The 27288-nt window shown below is 40.7% G+C and overlaps 1 protein-coding gene across 2 annotated transcripts in view; it reads right to left on the bottom strand.

Annotated features, from left to right (window-relative positions):
* The window catches only part of TCEA1 (transcription elongation factor A1), a 32994-nt gene that overhangs the window by 4971 nt on the left and 735 nt on the right, over positions 1–27288 (bottom strand). Inside the window, exons 2-7 of one of the 2 annotated variants that reach the window (XM_083518043.1) lie at positions 11261–11323; positions 7336–7441; positions 6078–6165; positions 3069–3217; positions 1906–1962; positions 739–893 (exon numbers count right to left, since the gene is read on the bottom strand). In XM_083518043.1, the coding sequence (XP_083374169.1) occupies positions 739–893; positions 1906–1962; positions 3069–3217; positions 6078–6165; positions 7336–7441; positions 11261–11323 (618 nt within the window). The remainder of the gene's footprint in view (positions 1–738; positions 894–1905; positions 1963–3068; positions 3218–6077; positions 6166–7335; positions 7442–11260; positions 11324–27288) is intronic. The other variant, XM_083518044.1, reaches the window with a different exon arrangement.

The raw sequence follows: 27288 nt of genomic DNA, 5'->3' as shown, positions 1-27288 counted from the left end.
GGAATCTGCCATAAGAAAGGAGGGAGGCAATTTTTGGCTCCCTGTGCCCCATCTGGAGTGCTCAGCTCCATAAGAATTATCCTATACCGGTATGTTGCACAAGATCACAAGATTCCATTTTGCCTCCCATGTTTTGGGGGCACCAATATGCAGTTGCTAGGACCGATAGTGTATAATTTTGGAATGGTGCCATTGTTATGCAGATGGCATTCAACCTCATTCTTCATCTTTAAAAAATCCATAAAGAGGACATGGTACATCTGAGCAAGTGCTTAGCTGCTGTTAGAAGGTGGATTAGGGGGGCAGATAATAATAATAATAATAATAATAATAATAATAATAATAATAATAATAATAATATTTATTTATATCCCACCCTCCCCAGCCGAAGCCGGGCTCAGGGCGGCTAACAACAATAAATTTAATCCAGACTGCACACAGGTAGTTGCTAGTGGATCTTACTACTTCAGGGAGGATTTAACCCATTTGGAGAGAACTAAAAACATACTTTTACATTAATGCTTTCCGGAAGATAAGCCACACATAAAAGACAACGTTCCTTTGCCTACTCAATCCCAACATGCAGACAGTATAGCTAAGGTTTTGTATTCAAACAGCACTGTTTGCTGCTAACATTTTTAGTACATCAAAGTATATTGTTTCCAAAATATCCAGCTTTTAGTTGAATGGAATTACACTCAAATCTTAACCATGAAAATCAAAGAATGAGCTACTTACCTCTGCTGTCATTTTAGCAAACCTGTCAGGAGGTATATTCCCACATAAAACATTTTTCCTTAGATTAGGATTCTTAGTGTCCTTAAGATTTGCTATCCTGCTGCGTACCCTATTTTTGTATTTCATGTCTGTATTTTTTAGTTCTTGAAATATGGGTGCTTATGAGTTAAGGACAACACTTAGGAATAGCACAACACTGCACTCCATTCTTTTATGAACATTTCACCAAAGCTAGCCCTACATCTACATCTGTTCTTTTCTTTGAACTGACAAGAGCTTCCTAAAAATACAATACTGGCCTGCTGAGACTGAAGATGAATGTTAGACCACATGGCGAATATAATCTTAGTCCAGGAATGTAATCTTAGCACAGCAAAATTTACCACAAATCTGCAGATACTAGGCAAAGGTTCGAAGGATGTTTCTGTACAGCTGCTTCACTGAAATGAATGAAATTTGCAGAAGGCGAGTGCTTGGCAAACTGCACCCTTTATGAAGTCACAACTATGGAATGCCCTGCCTGGCACCTAATTAATGTTATTTAGTAGCAGGCAAAATCCTTTCTGATTTCTCATACCTTTTAAGGTTTTTAACAGCAATTATTTTAAATTTCTTGATTTAATTCTGCATTCCTTTAGTTTTTATGTGTTGCTATTCTCTTGTTTGCTGCTTGATAATCGGCTTTAGCAGCATTTTATAATTGCTTAATGTTTGTATATTTGTTTTTGTGCATCTTATAGTGTTTTTAATGTATCTATTTTTCCTTTTGCCAGTGCCTAGAGAACACATGCCATTTGGCATTTATTAAGTATAATATATAAAATTTCATTTTAATATGTTCATTTTTTATGCTGTGTTATCTTTAGGCTTTATATAATGCTTTGTAAAATTAAAAAGGAGAGGTCATTGTTCCAGCAGGGTTTTACTCAATAGTATAAAAACTGACATAGGAGTTGGCTAACATAGTTAACTATATTGCCTTCTGCATTCAAGGTGGTTCATAAAAAGAATTATTAATTATCAATTAACAATAAAGACAATCACAAACAATCAGAGGCACCTGTGGAGCACAAAAGTCATAAAATATTTTAAAAGGAAGCTAAGAGTTAGCATCAGCCTAGTGAACCAAAATAGATGGTAAAAAACTGATTGGACAGATAAGGATATCTTCTTCAATCTGAGAACCCAGCTCTTCCTCATCAGCACCAATAGCAATATAATCATCTGAAAGAGAAAGTGAGTTGTATGACTATTAATATGTATTAAAACATTTATTCAACACATTTCTCTAGCACCCTTTATCAAAATTTCTTCTAGAACACTTAATGTGATTCTTTTGTCCCATCTTTGTGCCTACTGTCTAACACAATAAGTGCAATAAGAGATGCTTTGTGATGCTGCATTCACATCAGCCATTTTGTGAACTCTTATTTGAGTTAATGAACAACTCTCAGGTTGTTAATTGGACCTGGTGACTTCTTAATTTTAAATTTTGCAACCTCTACACCTCTCTAGGTCCTCAGATGCTCTCCCTCCAAAAAGCAGATCATACATGCTCATCTGTCCAATATCCTTGAGTGAAAACAAAATTTATTCAGATTCTCTTTAATCTTCCCAACTAGAAAACTTCACTCCTTTGTTGTCAAGTGTTTGAGCAGCCTTCCTTGATAGGATCCTGCTGATAATATATTTTCTTGTGCAACACTTCCATTAGAAACAGTCCTTCTGTAGCTGAATGCAACTTCAGCTTGTGAAGAGAAGCTTTGGATCAACTATGAGATCAGTCTGCAGAAGAGGATGAGTGAAGGGGGACTTTCCCACCCCTCCTTGCCCTGCCAACCCCAACAGCCTATCCCCCAAAAGCCTCCAGCTCTGAGAAGATGCCTCTGCCTGCTCTTCTGTGATTTCTCCCTTTTCCTCTCAGTCTCCTCCATCATAGCCCAACCTATTAATAAAAATTCCCAAGTGGTTTCAGGAGGTTCTGGAGTCTGGCAGGGAGAGGCAAGAAAATTACTCTTTCCCCATCTCCTTTCTGTGGGTGGATCTCTAGACCCAACTCATAAAACCTCAGAATTAAGCATTCCTAACACAGGGTGAAACCACAGCAATCAAAGAAGGCTCTCTGAGAAGAATACAATATTATATGAAGGCTTGTCACAAAGAGCATTACTTGCTTCCAATGGACATATATGCTAGGGGTTAGTTATATTCATCTATCAAAAAACTACACCACTCACACTGCAAAATAGCCTTACAACTACAATTGCAAGTAACACTAGAGAGGAAATGTCAAGCAGGATGACCTGCAAAGGTGGTAGTAGAATCCTTACCTCCTGTTTTGAGAGCCGCCGCTAACATTTCTCGGCATTTCATCCGTACAGAATCTGATGTGCTTGGAGCTCGAGGAAAGGAGGTAATAAATGATTCTGAGGAAGCATTAGCTTCTTCTTTCTTACTGCTTGAATTGCTGCTGCAACTGCTAAACAAAGAAAAAAAAATTTTTAGTTTCATTGTATTTCTGCAATGTAACTGGTCATTGGTCAGTTTCTCTTTCTCTCTTTATTTAAGTATTATTATTGATTAAATCTGTTTTCATCATATGCCAAAAACATAAAGAGAAAAAAGAGGAAAGGGGGAAAATATTAAATATTAAAATGTAAATAGTAATAACAAAGGAAATAATAAAAACCATCACTGTACAGAGTTGCATCTAAAATATGAAACAGAAGTTGGGGCATAGCTAAGTACAGATACCAATAAAATAAAATAAAAATAAAAATAAAAATGCAGTATTACATAAAGCAATTATTAAGGCAGTTTCATTACCGATCACCCTTTAGCACTAATTATATGCAAGCCAAAATATTAGAAATGGCTTACATATGTTTATACTCTAATCTGAATAGAAATAAGAGGCGGCATTTGACACAGTTCCACAGAAAATCTTATTTTTTAAGGCCTCAATCAACCTTGTTAAAAGTTAAGTAATGGCTGTGTTTTGACTTATCATGAATGAGCAGTATGCTAGTATACTCACATTCGCTCCTCTCCTCCCTGGCACAAGCAACTAACACAAGCCTTGGCTTAGCATCAGTTTAAATCATTGCTCATGGTTTGTTTCTCTCCAAAGCACAACTTGAAGGCAAATATCAATTTGGGTGTCCCAATCACTAGTATTGGTTCAGATGCCATGGTAGGCCAAAGCTTATGGTTTGTTGATCCTGCTCATGCTAGAAGAGGAGTGCAGCAGGAGTGCTTCAGCAGCAACTGGTTATTTACCATGTCACCTGTGTTAAGTCACAAATAAAAATGAAAGACAGTACTACCTAACATCTGATTTGTTCTAGTTTGACCTACTGAAAAGAAAATGACACCAAACAGACACACAAATTATAGCTGACATAACTGCAAATAACATTGCTAGACTCCACTGCACTCACACAAGTAGCAGAAAAGTGACTAGATGTATTCATTTTGGAATTTATGTTGTTTTAAATTATAGCACAAGACAAAATCTACATTATTAGCTGTGTTCCAATACAAACTCCCACAGTTCTCATAGTTGCTGTGTCAAATATCAAGATATTATATTGTGTAATTCTAATGCAAGAAGTAAACTAAGGTATAAACAGGGTAGGGTCTGTGGCAGCCCTTACCTATCTGGTGCTCTCTAAATATTATGGGCTACATCAACCATCAGTGCCAACCAGCATGGCCACACTAGCTAGGGCTGATGCAATCTGGAGGACATCAGTTTGGTGAAGAATGGCCTATAGTCAGTTCATAACCTTTGCTATATGGCACAGGATTTTTGCTTTCCCTAGTATTAAATGCATCTGCAAAATAATGGAAAAACAAATCCCCCTCTCACAATGAATTTCTGTTATTTGAGACTCCCAGAAAGCATTGTTAAACCTCAGGATGGCTCCCTTTCTGGAGCAAACAGGCAGAGTCAACATCTTCAATTGCTTTTCCATGGGAAGGCTTGCTCTACTCCCTCAGACCAGAGAAAACACTCCTTACTAGAATATAAATTATACTCTTGAGTGACAATAAAACTACAATAAAAAAGATAAAGAACAAAAGGGGGGCATTGGAAACGTCCCAAGAGGCACTCTCCACCACAAGTTCCATGTACTGGTCCTGAAAGAAAGAGAAGGGTAGAATGCCCTTTGGGAGTCCCAGAAAAGAACAAGTCCCGCTAAGAAAATTTCTGTTTTCACTTCTGATTCCTGGAGGGCATTCCTCAATCCTGGGATGTAACAGTGTGATAATATTTCAGGATGATCTTTCTTGCAGACCAGCACCTTACTGTACTATGACTTTTTGCACAACCCCGCCTATCAAAGACTGTCTGCAAATACATATCTTATAATGCTTTCTAAATGTATTATAGTTGTTGTCTTACAGACATTTTTAATGAGAAAATTACCCTGGAATGTTGCTAATGCAGACACCCTCACCAAGAGTGCACTGTGAAAGTGGAAAGTTCCAAGGATGAACTTCTGAATTGTGACATGGCCTCTCTAATGCATGTGTCTAAACCTGCCCTGGAGCTGGGTCTATTTCCCCTGTCTTTTGTAAGGGAATTTGACATTAGATTAGGCATAAGAAGCTCTGTCTGAGACAGATGGATAAGCCCATTTGATTGCCTAGGAGACCTTCACTCAGTTCATAAATCTGGGGAGAAGATCCCTTCCCAGTGAGATCAGGAAAGGAGTGGTGAGGTACTCACGCACTCTATTTCACATTGCCTGTTTGTCTGGTGCCAAAAACAGGCTGTGCAGGATGGGCTCTTCCAGGCCTTCCCATTTCATCTCACTTGGCACCGCTTGGTTGTGAGGCATAGTGCTGATAGGCTCATCTTCCAGGCATTTGAGTGTCTGACTGAGTGGTCATGCTTTGTCCCCTACCTGCCTGATATGAAAGTGGAGGGAGTCAGGACAAAACATGAATACCTGCTGTGGCACCATGGTGCCATTTCCTGTAGCTGCAGCATGCTCAGCAGCTGTGGCAGAGCTGGGCTCATTGGTGACTCTACCTCCTGCAGTAAAAGTTCCTCTGGAAACCACCAGCCTAGCAATGTGCTCCCTGTGACCATATGGTTTCCAGAGCTCCCTTTCTAATACATGCCGGTCAAAGATGGGAAGGTGGAAAGGGGTGCAAGAACTTGAGAAACCAAAAATGTATGAAGGTTGGGTTTTTAGGAGCTCTAACTTAACCCAACCACTCTGCTCACTAGGAGGCAAGGCAGTCCATTTCCTTGAATAAGCACAGAAGATGCTGACCCTGACCAACTGCTTCTTTTCTACCACCAACACCAAAGATGGAAGACATACCTTTCTTCTCTTGCTTCAGGACTGTTTTGTGATGAAGAAGCTGCTTCTTTTTTCTTTTCTTCAGAATCCTTATCATTTGCTGGTCCATCTGAAATATATATTTATAAATATATATATACACACAGACAATATGTATCATTTATAGAGCAAAGTGTAAGTACTTAATATATATTATTCAACTACCCTACAAGCTAAGTCACCTAAAGCACAGAAAGCGAGGTTCCAAAATAAAGAAATAGTAGGTAGTTTAATAAAGTTTCTATATCAGTAAAGTACTTTCTTGTAAGAGCAAGTATGCACTTTATTGGATGGCCCACAAATGTCAAAACCTCAAATCACTGTGAAGGTTTGTCAATGCTAATCTATGGGTGCTGCTATTCCTGCAGTAATGGGGTGGAGGGCACAGAGAGGATCAATGACATTCATATAATATAGTGACCTAACCCAAGACAGAAGAAGAATATGAAGAGAATGAAGACTCTGAGACAAGGCTGTAGTATACAAGCCTATTTCATCAACTCAGAGGAAAAGTGTAATCTTAATCATGTATTTTATATAATCTAGATGAACAATTATAGATTTACAGTGTAAATGAAGCATGAAAATATCTTCTATATCAAGACTATTTTTAAGATGCTGAATGGTCGTATTTTATATACTCTTAATTTGTGCTCTACAATTTTAGTGAGAAACTTATATTTTGATTGATATAACCAATGTGTTATATATATATCTTGCAAATAATATAAGAAATTTGCCTGCTCTTAATTGTTTTCACATTCCTCAATTTATGTATTTATTTTTGGAATAACTGCTTTTTACAAACTATCCACTATTGGTTTCTACAAAATAGTCTGATGTGCAACTATACATTAATATATATCTAGAAATCTATCTAGAAATAGATATAGATATATAATAGTGTTATTTTCCTATTGTGCAATCTTTCCAAATTGTCCAATGAAAACCTCACTAATACTGTAGAGCATTCTCAATAACATCCAGCCTCCACATTCCACCCACAACCATGTCCCCCACCCATAACAACTAATTTGTTGCCAGGTTGTTTGTATTGCTTGCCCCATTGCAGTGGAAATATCTGTCCTCCACTAAAAAGACAAAAGGAAGTTCAAAATGAAAGGAGGGTTCATGTATCAGAGTTAGTGGGTTTTGCAAGAACGACAGAAACAGACAGAAATCTATTATTCTGTATATTAATCTGGAAGTTGTAGAAGGGGAAAAAAACATAGTTATATACCTAATAACTTCTTCCACGACTTAATGAGAGATTTTGCTAAGGATGTAACTTCTTCATCTGTGCTTTGCTTGCGTATTGCATTCACTGACATTCCAATTCTTGTAGACTGAAACCAAGCACAAATATCAACATTTAAAAGCAGGTACAGTGGTACCTCGCAAGATGAATGCCTCGCAAGACGGAAAACTCGCAAAACGAAAGGGTTTTTGGTTTTTTTAGTTGCTTCGCAAGACGATTTTCCCTATGGGCTTGCTTTGCAAGACGGAAACGTCTTGCAAGTTTGTTTCCTTTTTCTTAAAACCGTTAATACAGTTGCAACTTGACTTCGAGGAGCAACGCATAGCACGCGGTGTGGTAGCCTTTTTTGAGGTTTTTGAAGACTTTGGTGATTTTTGAAGCTTTTCCAAAACTTTTCTGACACCGTGCTTCGCAAGACGAAAAAAACCGCAAGACGAAAAAACTCGCGGAACGAATTAATTTCGTCTTGCAAGGCACCACTGTATTTATATAATGATATTTAGAACCACTACAAGGATTTCAAATACAATTGAGAGAATACAAAACTGCATATGGGGCAAAAACAGCAAATGATTTCCAAAGTAATTTATTTATTTTTTAAGCCAAAGCCAAACATTCTATTTTTTCTATTTAAGAATTCTCCACATATACAAGAACTGGCATTAAAGTACTGTTTGCAGTGTTGAGATCCAAGGGAGGTTAGCTAATATTCTTGCCTCTAGGGCTTTTACCCTCTCTCTCTTTAATTAAGATCCTCTTCAACAACTACCTGGTTAATTAACAAGCATGCCTTTAAGAGCAGCAGAATTGCATGTTTTGCACTCCTTGCTGCTAGCCTTCGAGGGAAATTATTTTAAGAGAATCTGGTTTACTGCAAGGAGAAAGCCTTGATGGAAGCTGAGTTTTATCTGAAATTGTTTTTTAAATTGTTTTCTAATTGTCAGAAACTGCTGGTTTTAAATTATACATACATCCCTGTTGAATATGGATATATTTTTAAGTATTATGGAGGCAGGTTGATCATAAGTAACTTGACAATATGGTTCTAGAACAGAATCTGTTATAAAGCAATACATTAGGCAAGTGCTTTAAGTACACCTAGCACAAACATATCCTGTCAGATACCTTCTAAGCTAAAACTGTTAAGTGTGATTTCTAAACTCAGCAAAGGCTTATAGATCTAGATCAGGGGTCTGCAACCTTTAAGACAAAAAGAGCCACTTGGACCCGTTTCCAAAGAAAAACAACTGGGAGCCGCAAAACAAGCCAAATGTAAATAACCACACATTCTTCCCCTTCCCCCATTCTCTCTCTTTTCCCTGAGTCTATTTCAGATAGCAAAGAGGGGTATGGTACCTCTCATATCCATTTTTTGCAAAGCACCATGTGCATAGAGGGCATTATACAAATTAATACATAGAAAAGTGTCTGTCCCTCCCAGCAGTTCAACTCCCTCTCTTTTTACTAACAGCACATATCCATTCCTTCTGCTGGTGCAACTTTCTCATCATTTCTACATAGCATTTATAAACCAGTGCCAGAGAAACTGGGTGAAAGGAAGGTGAGAGGGAAGAGATATGAATATTTATGTATGTATATGTATACATACATACACCTACACAATTACAGGTTTGAAGCCAACTTAAAATAAAAAGTGCTGGTAAGCAAAGGAATCTGTGGTGCTTTCCATGGGATCAGGGGACATGTCAGCTAATACTCTTCCCTTTCTTCTTCATTTGCTTGTCTCTGCAGCAAATCTCGAGGGGGAAGGGAGAAGGGCAGGAATTGCATAGGCACGAGAGAACAGGGAAATCCCGCATGCAGGATTTTGGTGCCTAACAGCCCCCCCTCCCTCTGCAATTGCTCTCGTGCTCCCCCGCCTCTCTCTGAGGCCGAGATGCTGCATCACGGCACCTGCTGGCTACCTCTGGACCCCCTCCTCGTCTCCAACGTAATTCACCCCTTCCTTCCTGACAGGGAGGGCGGGCCCATTTTGTGGTTCACCTCAGGTGCTCTCCCTCAACTCGGCGGCCACTCAGAAGCAAGGCACGGAAAAGGATCCCAAAGCACCACCGCCACCACCCCCCCAAAAAAACCCCGCCCCGCCATTTCCCTCGAGCGCATGCGCTCTCTCTCCCTCGCCTCAGGTGCCTCGCGCGCGGGGCTGAGGAGAGCGTGGCCTGGGTGGGCGGCTCTCGACATCACGCGGCGCGGCCCGCGGGGCCTGAGGGCGGGTGGGCTGCTGACGGCGAAAGGGAGCGCGCCTGCGTGTGGACGCACCTGTGTGTGGCCGGCGGTGGCAGTGGCAGTCCACCTGAAGGGAGAACCGCCGCTGCGCCCTGGCGCGCCTTCCTGCCACCGCCCTCCTCCTCTTCTTCCTTGCTCCCTGCACCATGAGGGAAGAGTCGCCCAGAGCCGCGGCAAAGGTGTAAAAGAGCCACATGCGGCTCCGGAGCCGCGGGTTGCCGACCCCTGATCTAGATGATTTATAGATTTTTATAACTACTTGAGCCAAAGTCTTCACACTAAGAGTTATGAACTCATAAGCAAATCTTTTTCCTTCAAAGAAAATACACACACCGAATATGGATAAAGTCCCTCTTCAGTGCAAAATTACAAACAATATCTTTCTTTTCAAGGACCTCAAACTATGGAATAAATAGTTTAACAATCCACTTTTAAGTCTTATCAATGAATACTTTTTATACTACTATACTTTTACATAACAACTGAATATATATTTTTTAATCCAACATGACTTCTGTAACATAACTTCCAGGTTTAATGTGAGCATGGCTAGACTGAGTGATACAAGTTACAAATAAACTTTCATTATAATTTTCAAAAATTATATTTTTTCCACTTATAACTGCTTGCCTTAACTGATCTGAAAACCATGGGATTGGAAAAAGAAAAACAAAAATCTAAGGACTACTAAGATTTATCTTGTGGTTTTGTTTTTTAATCACATTTTATTAATCAGCTTCACTTATACAGTACTCCAGTCAAGCAGTGTTAAAAGAGTACTACTGCCATCTACAGTTCAGAGAGAGGGAGGGAGGGAGAATAAAAATTGAACAAACTAGGCATAATGTGCATTTGTTACAAAAAAATTATTTTTGTTTAATCATATTTTCAGACTGCAGCTCTTATTAAATTGGTTCCATTTTAATCCTATTCCAACTCTAAAAGGAGGTTCAAGCATAAACAAAGTTCAGCACCAAATAAAGTAAAAATTAAGTCTAGTAATGGTAAGCTTGCATATATGTAGTATAGTACAGGTCTCCTTATACATGTTTTTAAAAGCCTCTTGTCTGCTTGCCTCTGGCAAGGAAGAATTGCCTCCAATGCAGCAGGAAAGGTTTTTGCAAGTTTGTCCCAGGCTTGTGCCAGCTAAATAAAGAAAATTCACGTCCTGAATTTCTATCGTAAGATGTGATAATATGCTTGCCATACATTTTTATCAGGGCAATTTGGAATGCATGCATATTGATATTCAGCTTTCTACTTAAAGAGTAACATTTCTGATACCCAGGGATAATCAGTCATAGAGATTCAAGTACCTTTTATATGCAATAAATATGCAGCAGCAAAGTAATTCCACTAACGTACACGTACATTCCCTTCTACAGTAACACATTCCCTTCCATGGGAACAACAATCTAAAGTGACTACTGAACAGGGGTGGAAAACCTCTGACCCTCAGGCCAAACGTGGCCCAGACCAAGCCTCCCCATTTGTTCTGTGAGGCCGTTTTGGGGAGACATGCCCATGCAGCCTCCACCTGACATCATACATGATGTCAGATGCAGGGAAAGTAAGGGCAGGGCTTCAAAGGAAAATTTGTTTCCATATCTTTATGGTAGAAAATGTATATAAGAGGTACTGCAGCATTGGAAAGACATACCTGTAATAACTCCAGAGTCATGGGCATATTCTTAAGTTCTTTGAGTAAGTCAAGAGCCCCAGCCTGTAAAATACATTGTAAAAAGATTCAGTATGCATATTCTCATATACTTAAAATAATATTTACTATGAAACACAGCAGTTTTATTCAACGCTAGTTCCACAATATGAAAACATGATAAACCTAAACACTGATAGATCAGCCTAGATATTTATTTCACAAGCATCTAGGAGCGACTGATAGTTTTTCCAAACGTTAATCTGACTAGTCAATCTTGAGTTGGAGGCCCACTTTTTTGTGAGGCAAGCAGTTGTTGGGATGCGTGTTAAATAACTACACCTTCCCACCAAATCCTGCACAGATGTCATTGTTGTACATCTAGGTTGTAGTTAATTACAAAACCCACTTAAGCAAAACTTTAACTTGGCATTCCCAAGGCAAATACAATTTAGCTTGTGAGCAACTGTTCCATTAAATTTTCACCAGTTTTAATGATATAGTTGTTGTTTATTCCAAATTTTATTAAGTGCTAAAACTTTAATTTACTTAAAAATGAGTAGGAGGTGAGAAAATATATTTTACTAAAGCAGTCATATGAATATTAGATTCTACCTATATTTAATATAGTTAGTAATTTTAAATCAATATTTTGAAATTAACTGCAGGCCAATCCCTCAAGAGTACTGAAATAAGATTTTAAGAACACAGCACAGTAAGATCAGGATTTTTCATTATATGGTACAATTTGCACCTAAACCAGATGGGCTCAACAAATGAAAGTTCCACTTTTACGTCAATTAATTTGGGCTCTCAATCCAAAGGCAACAGTTATCTGTATTATCACAGATTAAAAGCAGTTATGATTAGCAAAGCTAATTTTACTGTACTATCATTTTACTGTACTATACTAACGTCTCTGCTACTAGCTTACTTCTCTTTAGAAACCTTATAAGGAGATTCAATATTCACCTTCTAAAGAGAAAGGCCACTAAAAGTAAGTAAAAGGTATGTAATAAAGAAGTGCCAGGCTCATGACAAAGCAGAGACATCCTAGTAACTGAGGTCTCGAATGAAAGTATAATAGATCCATGGGGAACCACCAACAGAGACTCCCCCATCAGTGAGCAAGCAGGGATACAAGGGATCAGGTAGTCCTTAGGATATCCCGGACTCAAGTTGTTAAAGGCCTTGTAACCTTAAACCTGGGAGGGTAACATATGGGCAGCCAGTGCAAGCTTTTAAGCACTCTTGTTATGTGCTGAGAGTAGTCTGTTCCCATCAACAGTCTAGATACAGCATTCTGCACCAGCTAGAGCTTCCAAACCATGGACAAGCATAGTCCTAATGTAGCACCCTGCTTGTGGTTAACGCTTAGCTGGAATGAAATATTCAACGCAGCAATAGAGAATTTAAAATAATTATTTATTTGTCAGACAAATAAATGAGAGGCACAGTGGTATATGGTTACCAAGCTCTGGCCTGGCCTCCTGCCATTATGGCCAGCACTTATATTCCCTTAATCCAGCCCCCTTTGCTCCTCCTTGGGCTGCCTCTGTCCAATCAGCCTGGTTGGATTTCCTATTGGCTGATTGCTATAACCAATCACAAAAAGATACACCCATATCCTTCTGTCCTTATAAGGAACACAAACAGCTATATATTGTTACATCTATAAATGACAAATAAGTAGTAATATATCTTACATGTGTCTCAACAAGGAATCTTAATTACCAGCTCACCTCTTGCCCTCCCTGCCCTATTGCCTTCTAAAACAAATGGTTAATCTTAAATTTTTATCTTAAACATATGTCAAGGATCTTGAGTTTCACATCAACATTGAAAGATATCCTTCATTTGAAGGTTTCTAAACAAATGTCTGGCAGCTAATATATCAGGACAGCATTTGATGGCGTCTTCTTGTCTGGCAAGAGGCTGGACTGGTGGCTGACTTAATTTCAAGATAAATACAACTCTTCTAGTATTTGTTAAATCCTTTGCATAATTACATTTAAGCCAACATATTTAATACACAACACAGATAGCCTCTTAAAAGGAATAAGGCCTTTTTAAAGTAGAGAGAGAAAGAAAGAAAAGGACTCAGTTTAAAACAGTTTCAAAAGAAGGCTCTTCAGTTCACATCCCCCCCCCTTTAGCAAGCTGCTTTTCCCATTATCTGTTTAAGGAAGAAACAGCTTTAAAAAGACTTCCCAGCTAGATGCTTTAAAAAGACTTCCCAAAAAAGCCTCTCTTTCTCTGTCAGCTAGATGTTTTTTTTCTCCCATTTACCTCTGGCCTTAGAAAATACAGCTCAAGGTTTTAAGAGAGGCCCATGGTATCATTTTACTATTTGCCCATTCCTAATTATGTTTATCTCTGCTTTTTTATCTTCTGTAACATGTAGGGTCAATGTCCTGCTTTTAGTCTGTAATTTCAGCTTTTACGACTTTGAGAATTGCTTTCTGCTATCAATCAAAAGGGGCCCCTTGTCTTAGGAGAATGGCCAAGGTTTTCTCTGCCTGGCATTGAAACATTTGAAAATCTTTTAGGCTCTCTCTAATATACAAGTCCTGATCAAAAATAAAATGCAGGCTTATGCCTGATGCCTCATTCCCCCCTTTCAAGCTCAAGGACCTTCGTCCCAAGTGTCCTTGATAGCTTGACCTTCATCATATTCCTGAGGTAAAGCTCTGTATAGGGCCATGATATGAGGTAGAGTTTCATTTGAAACCATCTTGCTAATTGTACTTCTAAAACATGAAATGATACATGGCATCATACATAAAACCATTACCACTACTGTCAAGAAAAACAAGCAAGACAATAGTATCCCTTTGAGTCCTGTGACATTAGGTAACCAATTGGTGAGCCATCCCATATCCCATCCTTCCCATGTTTGTACTGGGACATGTGCTATATTCTCCATTTTTGTGGCCAACACACGGATTGCCTCACCATTATCTGAAATGTTAAAGCAACAGGCATTCCCTGTCAAGTTCAAGACTCCACATAGGCCTCCCTGCTTGGCAAGTACATAATCCATTCCCATTTTCAGCTGCAAAATGGCGGCTCTACTTTCATCCAACTGTTGTGCAATAAGTCTCAAACTCCGGGCCGTTGCATTGGTTACAAGTTCCACTACTGCTTGCAATCGAATTATTCTGTTTAGATTATAAATAGGATCCCGTGCCCCTTGTATGAGCTCACCAGGATTCCAGGAGGCAGGATCATAATAGGCTATAATGCGCTCTGGTGGCCAATCATCAGTACCGCTCCAACTTTGGGTACTTCCTCCTGCTATATGAGAAATATCAGCGTTTCTTCGTGTTCGCTTGGGCAAATTAGTAGGCATAATCCACATTGGTGGTAATACCCATCCCAGGAAACAAGTCCCACTCCATTTGGAGGGGAGTTTCTTGTATGCCCATTCTCCACATATCCACCACAACCATCGTGTCTGAGGTCTTTGGTACGTGGAGTACAGAAGGCGAAATAGCAAAAGAGGTAGAGAGTTCACAGTGCAGTATGTTAGATTGCCTTTTTCTGTCACAGTTATGTTCCATACCACTTTCCATGCATGAATAAAAGGAGGTGCACAGGGCAAGGCATCCCGAGTTCGATAGGTAGTATCGTGTGCCCAGGTATTCTTAATATTATCCCAAGTATAGTGACAATGAGAAGAGCCTATCATGGTAGAATCAGCTGCATCTGATGATTTATGTACACAGAATTCCCCTTGTACAGGTATAACTCGTAATGGTTTAGTTGAGTTCCATCCGGGGAAATTCTGTACTTCTGTTTGGTGTGGTATTTCGCTTACCATACCAATGGCATCTAATGGTATCGGTAATAAGGGCATACCTCCCTCTGAATCATCTGGCCCAAGAGAGCAAACAAGGCAATTGGTCCTATTTGCAACATTGGCTACCATTTCAGCTAAACCTACCCACATATTGTGGTCATGGTGGAATCCATATTTAGTCAATTTGGCCAGATTCAAGGACCCTTCCCCTTCCCAAGGGATCAGGATTAATAATAGAATCATGTTGATGTCTAGCATATGCATTCCTTCCACAAAAGATTACCTTATAGTGATAGCAAATAAATATTAGTCCCAATATAATTCCCCCAGTGACAGAAATGGGGAACCACCAAGACCAAAACATATATCCCGAGGATCCCCAATGAGTAATATCTCTGATAATTGTTCCACAAGGGGGTGGGCAGTCAATTAATTGTATAAGAGAATCTTTCCTTTCACAATCGCTGGTTCAGATGCTCCTCAAGCTTCAGGCGTGCGCAGGTCAGCCAGCTTCCAGGTTGTGGCTGCAGCAGGCCGGTCGTCTAATGTTGCCCGTGACCTAGCCCGTTCCCGGTAGGGCTAGATACAGGGGTTTTTGGAGAGAGTCAGTTTAAGAGGATTAGAGGGGTCACCTTTGCACGTCCAACTGCCTTCGGACTTCTTCAAACGGGAGTGATGAATCCAGGGGGTCACCTCAGCTACCTTCACCGCTGTTGGAGTAGAGAGCAAGACGGTGTAAGGTCCACGCCACTTAGGTGCAAGTGGATCACGTTTCCACTCTTTCACCCATACGCTATCGCCAGCCTGGAACTGATGAATCGGCTCGGCAATGCTGCACGGCGTGCGCTCGAGGACCCACCTGTTAAGAGAAACAAAAACACGGGAGAGAGATTGCACTTGTCCCTGTGTCACATGGTCTCCTATTTGTTTAAGATCAGCTGGAATATCCTGAACAAAGGAGGGCGGTCTCCCATACAGGAGCTCAAAAGGTGACAACTTAAGTCTTTTTGTGGGTGCACACCGAACACGAAACAGTGTTATGGGTAACACATCTACCCATCCCAATCCCGTTTCCTGGGTTAATTTTGCCAATTGGGTTTTCAGAGTCCGATTCATTCTTTCAGTTTTCCCTGAACTCTGAGGCCTATAGGCTGCATGCAGTCTCCATTTCACTTGTAGGACTCGACATACTTCTTGTACTACTTGATCAATGAACGCTGGCCCATTGTCACTTCCAATGCATCTAGGTAATCCAAACCTCGGGATCAATTCAGTGAGGAGTCTCTTAGTTACCTCTCGTGCCTTTTCAGTTCGGGTGGGAAAAGCTTCAACCCATCCGGTAAGAGTGTCTACAAACACAAGGAGATACTTGAATCCCTTAGAAGGGACCAGCTCTGTGAAGTCCACAATTAGGCTTTCCATGGGGACATATCCCACATGTTGGATTCCAGGAGGTTGTACCGGTCCCTGCCTGGGATTGTTTTTAGCACAAAGAACACATTTCTGTGAAATGCAAGTTGCTAATTGTGATAGGTTAATAATATACAACTTCCGACTGAGACTCTCTCTGGTTGCAGTACCACCAAGGTGAGTAGATTCATGATAATTTCTTACAATTGTGCCTGCTAGATGATGAGGTACATAAATCCTATTGTCTGGCAGGATCATCCAACCGTCCTTCACAACTGCTCCTTCCTGTTCAGCCCACTTCCTCTCTTCTGGGGTATAGTGAGGTTTAACTTCTTCTGGAGCTACCTCTGGTATGAGGGCTGCTATAAATCCTCCCACAGGCTTTTGGGCTGCCTCTCGGGCTGCTTTGTCAGCAGCATGATTTCCTCTGGTTATTGGATCCCTTCCTCGTCCATGACCTTTGCAGTGCATTACAGCAATCTGTTCTGGAGCCCATACTGCTTCTAACAGGATTTCTACTTCAGGTCCATATTTCAAGGCCTTCCCGTGGGCTCCTATTAGACCTCTTTCTTTCCATAGAGCACCATGGGCATGCAGGGTTAAGAAGGCATATTTAGAATCAGTATAGATGTTTGCCTTACATCCGGCTGCCAATTGCAGAGCTCTAGTTAAACCTATAAGTTCAGCTTTTTGTGCTGAGGTGCCAGCAGGCAAAGCTTCAGCTTCCACAACTTCCTCATTGGTGACCACAGCATATCCTGCTCGTCTGGCACCTTCATGCAGGTAACTGCTACCATCAGTATAATACACAACATCTGGATTTTTCAATGGTTCATCTTTCAGATCGGGTCTACTGGAATAAACTTCATCCATTATTTGGAGACAATCATGTGATTCTTCATCATCTACCTCTGGTAGGGGCAGCAAAGTCGCTGGATTGAGCATATTCACTACTCGTAGATGAATCCTGGGATTTTCACACAATAGGCCTTGGTACCTAGCCATCCTTGGGTTCGTTAGCCAATAACTACCCTTATATTCCATGAGTGTCAAAACAGCATGAGGTACATTCACATACATTGTCTGGCCGAAGGTAAATTTATCAGCTTCTTTGACAAGGCTTGCAGTGGCCGCTACTGCCCTTAGGCATGGAGGCCATCCTTTTGCTACTGAGTCCAATTGTTTTGACAAATAAGCTACTGGACGATTCCAACTTCCTAATCTCTGGGTCAGGACTGCCGCTGCAATCCCATTCTGTTCATGTACATACAGCTGAAAGGGTTTTTCCGAATTAGGCAGTCCAAGGGCTGGGGCCTCCATAAGTCGTTGTTTGATAACTAAAAAGGCTTGTTGCTGCTCAGGTCCCCATACGAATGGGTCCTTTTCTGCACCTCGAGTGCTTTCATGTAAGGGCTTGGCCAGACTGCTGAAATCAGGTATCCATAGTCTACAAAACCCTGCTGTTCCCAGGAATCCTCTGAGTTGTTTCCTTGTGGTAGGTTCCTTGATAAGGCAAATAGCTTCTTTCCTCTCTGGCCTCAATGCTCGTTGTTGGTGTGAGATGTCAAAGCCCAAATATTTGACCTTTTCTAAACATAACTGTGCCTTTTTCTGGGAAACTCGGTAGCCAGCTTGCCAGAGCAAGTGGAGCAGTTCCTCTGTACCTTCTTTACAGGTATCAAAATCCTTTGCTGCTAGTATAAGGTCATCTACATATTGCAGAACCACCTTTTCTCCAGGTATTGAGGGGTAACTTGTTAGATCCTTCGCCAAGGCAGTGCCAAATAAAGTTGGGGAATTTTTGAATCCCTGGGGCAATCTCGTCCAAGTTAGCTGGCCTTTTGTTCCTGTTAAAGGGTCTTCCCACTGGAAGGCAAATATAGGTTGGCTCTGTGGTGCCAGCCGGCAACAGAAGAATGCATCTTTCAAGTCCAATACAGTAAAAAATATTGCTTCTGGTGGGATCAAACTCAGCAGGGTGTATGGGTTTGGTACATTTGGGTGCAAGGTCTCGATAGCCTGGTTTACGAGCCTCAAGTCCTGCACTGGCCTGTATTCATCTGTCCCAGGTTTTCGAACAGGCAAAAGGGGTGTGTTCCATTCTGATTGGCAGGGCTTAAGCAGACCATATTTTAATAGGCGGTCCAAATGTTTCTGGATGCCCTCTGCTGCTCGCCGGGGTAAAGGATATTGCTTTACAGATACAGGGGTAGCCATAGGTTTTAAGGTTACTACAATTGGAGCTATATTCTTGGCCATTCCTGGTGGGCTATTTTCGGCCCATACTCCTGGTGGCACCTGTAGAGTTCGGAGGAGCTTGTTTAACTCTGTATCCAATGTGGGTTGGACTTGCAGGGCTGACATTAGGCGCCATGATTGTTCCTTAGGTACTGAGAGGGAAATTATTCCTGCTGCCTTTGATGGCAGTTTCATTTCTGGACCTCGAGGAGTGAAGGTGATTTGGGCCTGCAATTTGGACAGCATATCTCTACCTAAGAGAGGTATTGGACACTCAGGTATATACAAAAACTGATGGGTTAAACGATGTCCCCCAATCTGGCATTCCAAAGGTTGGAGGAAAGACCTCTTAGCTGACTGACCAGTGGCACTTTTAATGACTACACTTTTGGATGCCTTTTTCTGCAATAGTTCTGGGAGTACTGAGTATTCAGCCCCAGTATCAATCATAAAGTCTATTAAATGGCTTCCTAATTGAATCGTGACCGTGGGCTCCTGGAAGCCTAACTTTATGGAGTCCGGTCTTTCCTAGTCTTGGGTAAAATCCTCCTCTGCCAGTCCAATGACATTGTCCCTACTCCGTCCTTGTCCAGGTCTCTGATATCTTCCATCTCGAATCATTCCCCGTCCCCGTCCCTGATTTCTTGGGCCGGAGCCTGGGCCTGGGCCTGGGCCTGGGCGTACTTCTTCCAACCTCAGGGGTTCAGGACACTCCCGCTTCCAATGACCCTCCTTCTTGCAATTTGCACATTGATTCCTTCCCAGTGGTGGATTCCTTCCCCGCCCTCTTCCTCCATTTAAGGGGCGGTAGTCTTGCTTCACTGCTGTGGCTAGCATTACCATCTTTTCCTTCTGCCACTTCTTCTTCTCTTGTTTCTCAGCCTCATCCCTATTCCGATAAACTCGGCGTGCAATGGCCATAATTTGGCTCATCAGCATCCCTTCCCATCCTTCTGATTTCTGAATTTTCTTACGAATGTCAGAAGCGCACTGGGCCACAAATGTAGCAGTAATCATTCTGCTGTTTTCAGGGGCTTCAGGGTCAAAAGGAGTCCATATACGATAGGCTTCTTGCAGCCTCTCTAAAAAGTCTCCTGGACTCTCATTTGGTTTCTGTTCTACTTCTGAGACTTTAGACATGTTAGTGGGCTTCTGGCATGCCCTGCGGATACCTTGCACAAGCGTCTGGCGGTAGGTGGTAAGTCTGGCCAGGTGAATTACATTGTTTGGATCCCAATTAGGATCTTCCAAGGGAAAGTTGTCTTGGAGATGACGGTCAATATTAAAAATATTTCCCACTCTGGCCTGCTCACGCAAATATATCTGTGCCTTTTCAATTATGTCTCTCCTTTCCTCAGTGGTGAACAGAGTATTCAGGAGCTGGCGGCAATCTGTCCAAGTAGGACTATGAGTATTTATTATTGAAGTCACCAAGTCCATCATAGCCTGAGGTTTTTCTGCGAAAGATGGGGTGTGTGTTTTCCAATTCATCAGATCTGTAGTCGTGAATGGAATATATTGCAGGGTCGAAGTTCGAGGTGGCCTTGGTCCAGGTAGCCCGTTAACCAGCACAGGCTCCTCAAGTGCATCAAATACTCTTCTGAGAGGGGCTACTACGTGATCTTTCTCTTCGCTTTGCTCTAGGGGCCTCAAATCATAGGGGATGGTATTTGTCCCAAGGCGTTCTTTTAGCAGCTTTATACGCCTGGCTGTATTGCTTGCTGACCGATTAAGGTCTCCCTGTAACTTCTGTAATAATTCTCTAGGACTTGGATGTACAGGAGTTTGGGGTAGGCAATCAGTTGTTTCACTAAAAGAGACTGTAGATGGAGTTCTACTGGGACTCACAGATGGAATAACCACTTCTGCTTGGGCTTTATTATAGGCCTCCAATGCCTCCTGAAGATATTTATCATAATCTATCAAGGAATCAAGTTCTGTGACTCCAGCCCCATTATTCATTCCACTTTCTTGCCTTGGGGTTACAACTGGTGGAGTGTTTGGATTAGGCTCCCTTCGATGTGGAGCATAGGGTGGAGGTGGAAGCAGCTCTTCCTCTGGTCCCTCAAAAATGGGTTTGAGTTTATTTGGCAAGATTCCTTTCCTGGCTTCGGCTTTTACAGCCAATAATTTGCATCGTTGGACTTTGCATTCCCTTATCCATGGAGGATTTTTATTTAATGTGCTCAGCCAGGAATCTATATATGAAAATTGTTCTGGGCACCCTCCAATTTCTTTGGCGATGTTAGACCAAAGTTTGCTTACTAAATTTATATCAAAAGTTCCCTGAGATGGCCATCCAGTATTTTGCTTTGGCCACTCTAATTCACATAACGTTCTCAGGCGCTCTGGCGTCATTTTGACTCCATACGCCCCTGAGAAGGCTTTCTTAAAATTATTTAACATACATTCAAGAGGTGTATTTTCCCCTTTTGAACCCCCAACTCCCATTGTATGGCCCTGTGAAGTATCCACTCAGTCACTCACACACACGCTTCGTGGGGTTTCTTGCCCAGATGGAGTCGCCTCACTGGGAACCGAAGTACTACCCACTCCACACTCAGGTCAGCTACAGATTGCTCTGTACTTTCTCACACATACAATGCGCTGGATACTTCACCACACACTACCTCCCAACTTCCCCTTTTCCCCCACCAGACCACCATCTGATATACCCAACCACCTAGCGTACTCAGTTCCCACTTACTGAGACGCAGAAGTTTGATCAAGACTTCTCTTCCTCCCAATTAATTGGAGGGCCAAAACCCCTTAGTGCACTTACCCCTGGTTGGTTCCGTTTCCCCCCGGTCCGTCGCCGCCAGTGAGCAGGGTATCAGACAGACGAGACTTCTGCGTTCCCCCTGGAAAAATTTACCAGTGCGCGCTTGGGTAAGCAGTTTAGAGATCCTCTCTCTTGTACCCTGCTCAGTAGAGCGAAGGGGCTGCGTTCCAGCAGACCACTTATCCGAGTCACGGCACCATAAAATGTAGCACCCTGCTTGTGGTTAACGCTTAGCTGGAATGAAATATTCAACGCAGCAATAGAGAATTTAAAATAATTATTTATTTGTCAGACAAATAAATGAGAGGCACAGTGGTATATGGTTACCAAGCTCTGGCCTGGCCTCCTGCCATTATGGCCAGCACTTATATTCCCTTAATCCAGCCCCCTTTGCTCCTCCTTGGGCTGCCTCTGTCCAATCAGCCTGGTTGGATTTCCTATTGGCTGATTGCTATAACCAATCACAAAAAGATACACCCATATCCTTCTGTCCTTATAAGGAACACAAACAGCTATATATTGTTACATCTATAAATGACAAATAAGTAGTAATATATCTTACATGTGTCTCAACAAGGAATCTTAATTACCAGCTCACCTCTTGCCCTCCCTGCCCTATTGCCTTCTAAAACAAATGGTTAATCTTAAATTTTTATCTTAAACATATGTCAAGGATCTTGAGTTTCACATCAACATTGAAAGATATCCTTCATTTGAAGGTTTCTAAACAAATGTCTGGCAGCTAATATATCAGGACAGCATTTGATGGCGTCTTCTTGTCTGGCAAGAGGCTGGACTGGTGGCTGACTTAATTTCAAGATAAATACAACTCTTCTAGTATTTGTTAAATCCTTTGCATAATTACATTTAAGCCAACATATTTAATACACAACACAGATAGCCTCTTAAAAGGAATAAGGCCTTTTTAAAGTAGAGAGAGAAAGAAAGAAAAGGACTCAGTTTAAAACAGTTTCAAAAGAAGGCTCTTCAGTTCACATCCCCCCCCCTTTAGCAAGCTGCTTTTCCCATTATCTGTTTAAGGAAGAAACAGCTTTAAAAAGACTTCCCAGCTAGATGCTTTAAAAAGACTTCCCAAAAAAGCCTCTCTTTCTCTGTCAGCTAGATGTTTTTTTTCTCCCATTTACCTCTGGCCTTAGAAAATACAGCTCAAGGTTTTAAGAGAGGCCCATGGTATCATTTTACTATTTGCCCATTCCTAATTATGTTTATCTCTGCTTTTTTATCTTCTGTAACATGTAGGGTCAATGTCCTGCTTTTAGTCTGTAATTTCAGCTTTTACGACTTTGAGAATTGCTTTCTGCTATCAATCAAAAGGGGCCCCTTGTCTTAGGAGAATGGCCAAGGTTTTCTCTGCCTGGCATTGAAACATTTGAAAATCTTTTAGGCTCTCTCTAATATACAAGTCCTGATCAAAAATAAAATGCAGGCTTATGCCTGATGCCTCACTACCGCACAGAGCACATTGCAATGAACAAGTATTGATGTTATGAACACCCTTGTCAGGTTGTTCCTGTTCAAGAACAGTCACAGTTGGCGCAGCCGCCATAGCCAGTAAAAGGGGTTCCTAGTCACTAAGGCTACACAAGTCACAAAAGACAAAGACGGACCCAAACCTATATTATTTCAGGGGAGAGTAATCTCATCCAAAACTGGAAAATAGTCAGTATCTCAGACATAGGAACCATCCACCCACAGTACATTTGTCTTCCAATGATTTAAGCTCAGTTCAATGGGGCTTACTCCCAGGTAAATAGGTACAAATCTATCTAAAACTCGATTTTTTTAAGGTTCTTTAAAAAGGTACCCCCCCTTTCTCAGCATATTAGAATTTGTGCAACTAAACATAATCAAATATTTGAAGTTTTAATCCATCTGTTTACAACTGTGAAAACAAATTTGTCACAAAAATAAATACTATCATTTCTAGTAAAATAACTTATTTAATCTAACAAATAAATGACACCCTTAAAATGCAATCAAAGAAAGTAACCCTCCAAATAAGATTCTCTGAATCTTAAGCCTACACCAAAGAAAACAAATTAGAGCTATAGCTTATTGCCGATGATATTTGTAAAAATTTACATACAAAACTTTGCATAATACAACTAAATTAGCTCCAGAATGGGCAGAGTGTATTATCTTCCATTGTAATTGTGAAATCTACCAGTATTAGATGATGTAAGAGGCAGAAATCACTCCACCTGTTTCAGTCAAAAACTTGGAAGAGTTGTTTACTGACTTATAGCCATACAAGCCTGATGGTAGCTTTGTCCTCTCCTGTATTCAACATGTGTTTATGATACTATGGAAATGCCTTTCACTAAGGGATCTCAAAAACTGTAAAATAATGTAAATAAAAATGTGTAATGTGTAATGTAAATAAAGCATGTGTTGAATAAACAGCAGGAGTTTTCGCTGTTCAACCTGACCTACTATCTTCTGAAATACCACTTGAAAGATTGTGTAAGGGAATGTTACTTGCAATAACATGACAAACAAACTAAAAAGTGTGCACGAAACTATTCTCTTTTACCTTGCTGCTTAAATAAAGATAAATGCAAAGCCATATATTTATTTTCAATAATAATAATAATTTTATTATTATTTATACCCCACCCATCTGGAAACTTAGTGCAAGAAGCAGTACAGCGATTAAGGAAGTATATACCCTGTTTTTCACTTTGGGGGATCATTATGTGAAAAATGAAAACAATTCCAAAGCAATGTTACAAATACTCAATAGATCCATCACAAATTCATCACTGCAGTCCAGCAGCCAAAATCCTTTTTCTCCAAATGCCTTGGTAAGTTCCTAGAAAGGGCATGTCAACAGGGAATATGGCAATTCCAAAAGACAGGTCACACCAATGAGAAAGCCCTATGCTTTCTACCATGCTTTCTACCAGATAAGCTTTCGTGGTGGTGGTAGTGTATATAAGGACTCAATACATGAGCTAAGGACACTTGGGGACGGGGCTCGTATTTGTCTATGAAATACCTTCCTAGACTTATTCGAGACCAAGCTCTGTTAACTCAGAACTTAGTAAACATTCAGAGAACTAGACAGTAAGATGGTCTAGAGGTAAAGGGACCCCTGACCATTAGGTCTAGTCGCGGATGACTCTGGGGTTGCGGCACTCATCTCGCTTTACTGGCTGAGGGAGCCGGCGTACAGTATAAGTACTGCTGTATTTGCTAGACAAATATTTATAAGAAGGTTTTAGGAACAACAATATAATTTGTATAAGAAATAAATTTGTCATAAAACTATCATAGGCGAAAATAGTTCAAAATTATTTTTAGAATCAGTCTTTATAGATTAGGTTCCATATTCAAGGATTTAAGAAGTATGGTGCTACAGCTAGATATAAATTTGTACAAATTATTTGTAACTTCAATCCTACACATGTCTACTCAAACGCATGTCTCACAGAGCTAAATGGGGCTTACTTCCAAATACGTGAGTATAGGATTGCAGTTGAATGCACATGGAAAGTTGTTTAACACATACTGGCTCCATACCTTATAAGAGGAAAAGCTACTGCTTACCTTTTTTCTCTAATCTTACTCAACTGCTCTCGATTTTTGAAAATCCATATGTGCAAAATTACCTCTGCCAACTTGCACCTATTCATTACACAATAAGGTAATTTGTTACACTGGTTATACTACATAACAAGCATTGATAGTCAGAAATATAACTTGCAAGGTTTAGTTTAACACAAGTATACAGTTTATGCTGATTTTTTTTTTAAAGGAATAGTATTTTAATACATACTGGGCCTGAACCAGTTGAATCTGTAGGTGTGAGATGTGTGGGTCAGCAGCAAGAAACTCCCATTGTGAGGCTTGGAAGAATACAAGAGGCCAGGGTATCCAACCCCAAATCCACAGGAATCGTAACACATGACTGTACCTACAACATCACTGTGCACTCACTTACCAAGTTAAAATAACTTTCTTTCGGTGAATGCGGCATACATAATCAGTAACAAAGCCTTTAACACAGCCCTGTATCAAGCATTAAGTAGCATTCCGAAGGCATAATTCACCAAGCAGAGAAAAATATATGAAGTTGACATCTAAAATATACCATCTGAATCAAAAGTATTATCAAAGATAGTCAAATAAATCAATGTTTCTTAAATAGTTCTACACTGAATCCATATTTAGAATAAAGCTATAGAAGAATTTCTGGAATGGTTACAGATAAAATTAATTTTACTTAGTAGCACAGAGGCACATTTAGATGTAAGGCTTACCAAGTTATTCCTTCTGAAGACTAGCAAGGTTTAGGTTTTACAGTAAAACTCATTTTATATACTTACATTTTTAATCAAACACATTTTTAGCCCCACTCACTACTATAGGAAACATGACACTGGCCAGACCAGGGTTACCATTTGCAGGAAAAATATACAACTCTCTCAAAGAATCTTCACCAAGCCTAGTGAGGCTTATCTTCTCTGCATATGACCAGCCAAAAAAATATTAAAATGCATGTGCACTCAAGAATACTGTGATATTCCAAGGAGCTGCTATAATTTTAATATTTGTTTGAGGAAGGTACAGTCCACTTTCAGTGATGATGGAATGTCTCCCCCCTGAATTCACATGACATTATTACTATGAAATTAGCTGGAAACTTTTACCTGTTTCACTTAACGTAACTTTTATGGACAACTGGCCTAGTTCTCTATTTTTAAGAGTGAGAATCATGTTGATGGAGATTTCATTTTAAAATGACAAATGTAAGGTCAAGTTTATTGAACACACTTTGAGTGACACATCTTCATCAACTGACTTGTATGCAGAAATGTTTAAAAGCAAAAATAAAGCCTAGTTTAATATTCAGGTGGAATCCTGTCATTTATTTATGGTTTTATCTCACTGCCTATTTAAACAGAGGACTGATGCTTCCCCACCGCCCCCATACCCACACTCAAGGGCAGTGAGGTATAAACACGTGGTATGATATCTAGCAAACATTTCCAAAAAGATGCTGAAACTTACAAGACACATAAGCCAGTTAAAACCAGTGCAGACTAGCAATTATTGTCCCATTGGAAAATGGAATCAAAGGTGGCGACAGATACCCAGAAAACATATACCTATTGGGGAGGTGGCATGTTAACATCTTTGCTCCCCCAGCACCTCCTCCTACATCAAGGCCAGGTCTGTGAGAGGCAATTGCAGCTGGCCAGGGAATCATATTCTGAGTCTATGATCTAGTTGAGATTTCTGCATTGCAGGGGGTTGGACTAGATGACCCTTCCAACTCTACGATTCTATGAGTAAGTCCTGGGCCGTGTGGGAATAACCTCTGGTTGCTTCAATAGTCAGTTCCAGAACAGCATTTGATGGGACACCAGAGAGCAAGCAGGGGAAACCGATACACCTTTGACCTGCTGTAGCCTTGTCTGCTTTGTTGTGCTTCGAATATACTGCAAGCTGCCTGGAGAATTCAGGTGAGTAAGCAGAGTATAAATACTCGTATGATAAATTTACTGTGTATGAATGAATGACTGAACCAACAAGCAAACGAGACTCATAACATATTTTTGCGTCCTCTCTTCTCAGATCTGTGAAAAGAGAAAAAGTTCACCCTTCTGACAACCTGCACCACATTTTTAAGCGAGTATACCATGGCTACCAGCCTTGACAAGAATACGGGGCGGTGCAGTGCCACAATACACCACAGGCAAGGGCTTTACTTCGTGGGTCCCTGGACTGCCGGTTCTTTGGAGGGCAAGGATTCGGTTGCTCCCCAAGGAAACG

Source organism: Podarcis liolepis (assembly GCF_965112155.1).
Source record: "Podarcis liolepis genome assembly, chromosome: 8".
NCBI lineage: Eukaryota > Metazoa > Chordata > Lepidosauria > Squamata > Lacertidae > Podarcis > Podarcis liolepis.
This window is presented reverse-complemented; position numbering and strand designations above follow the sequence as displayed.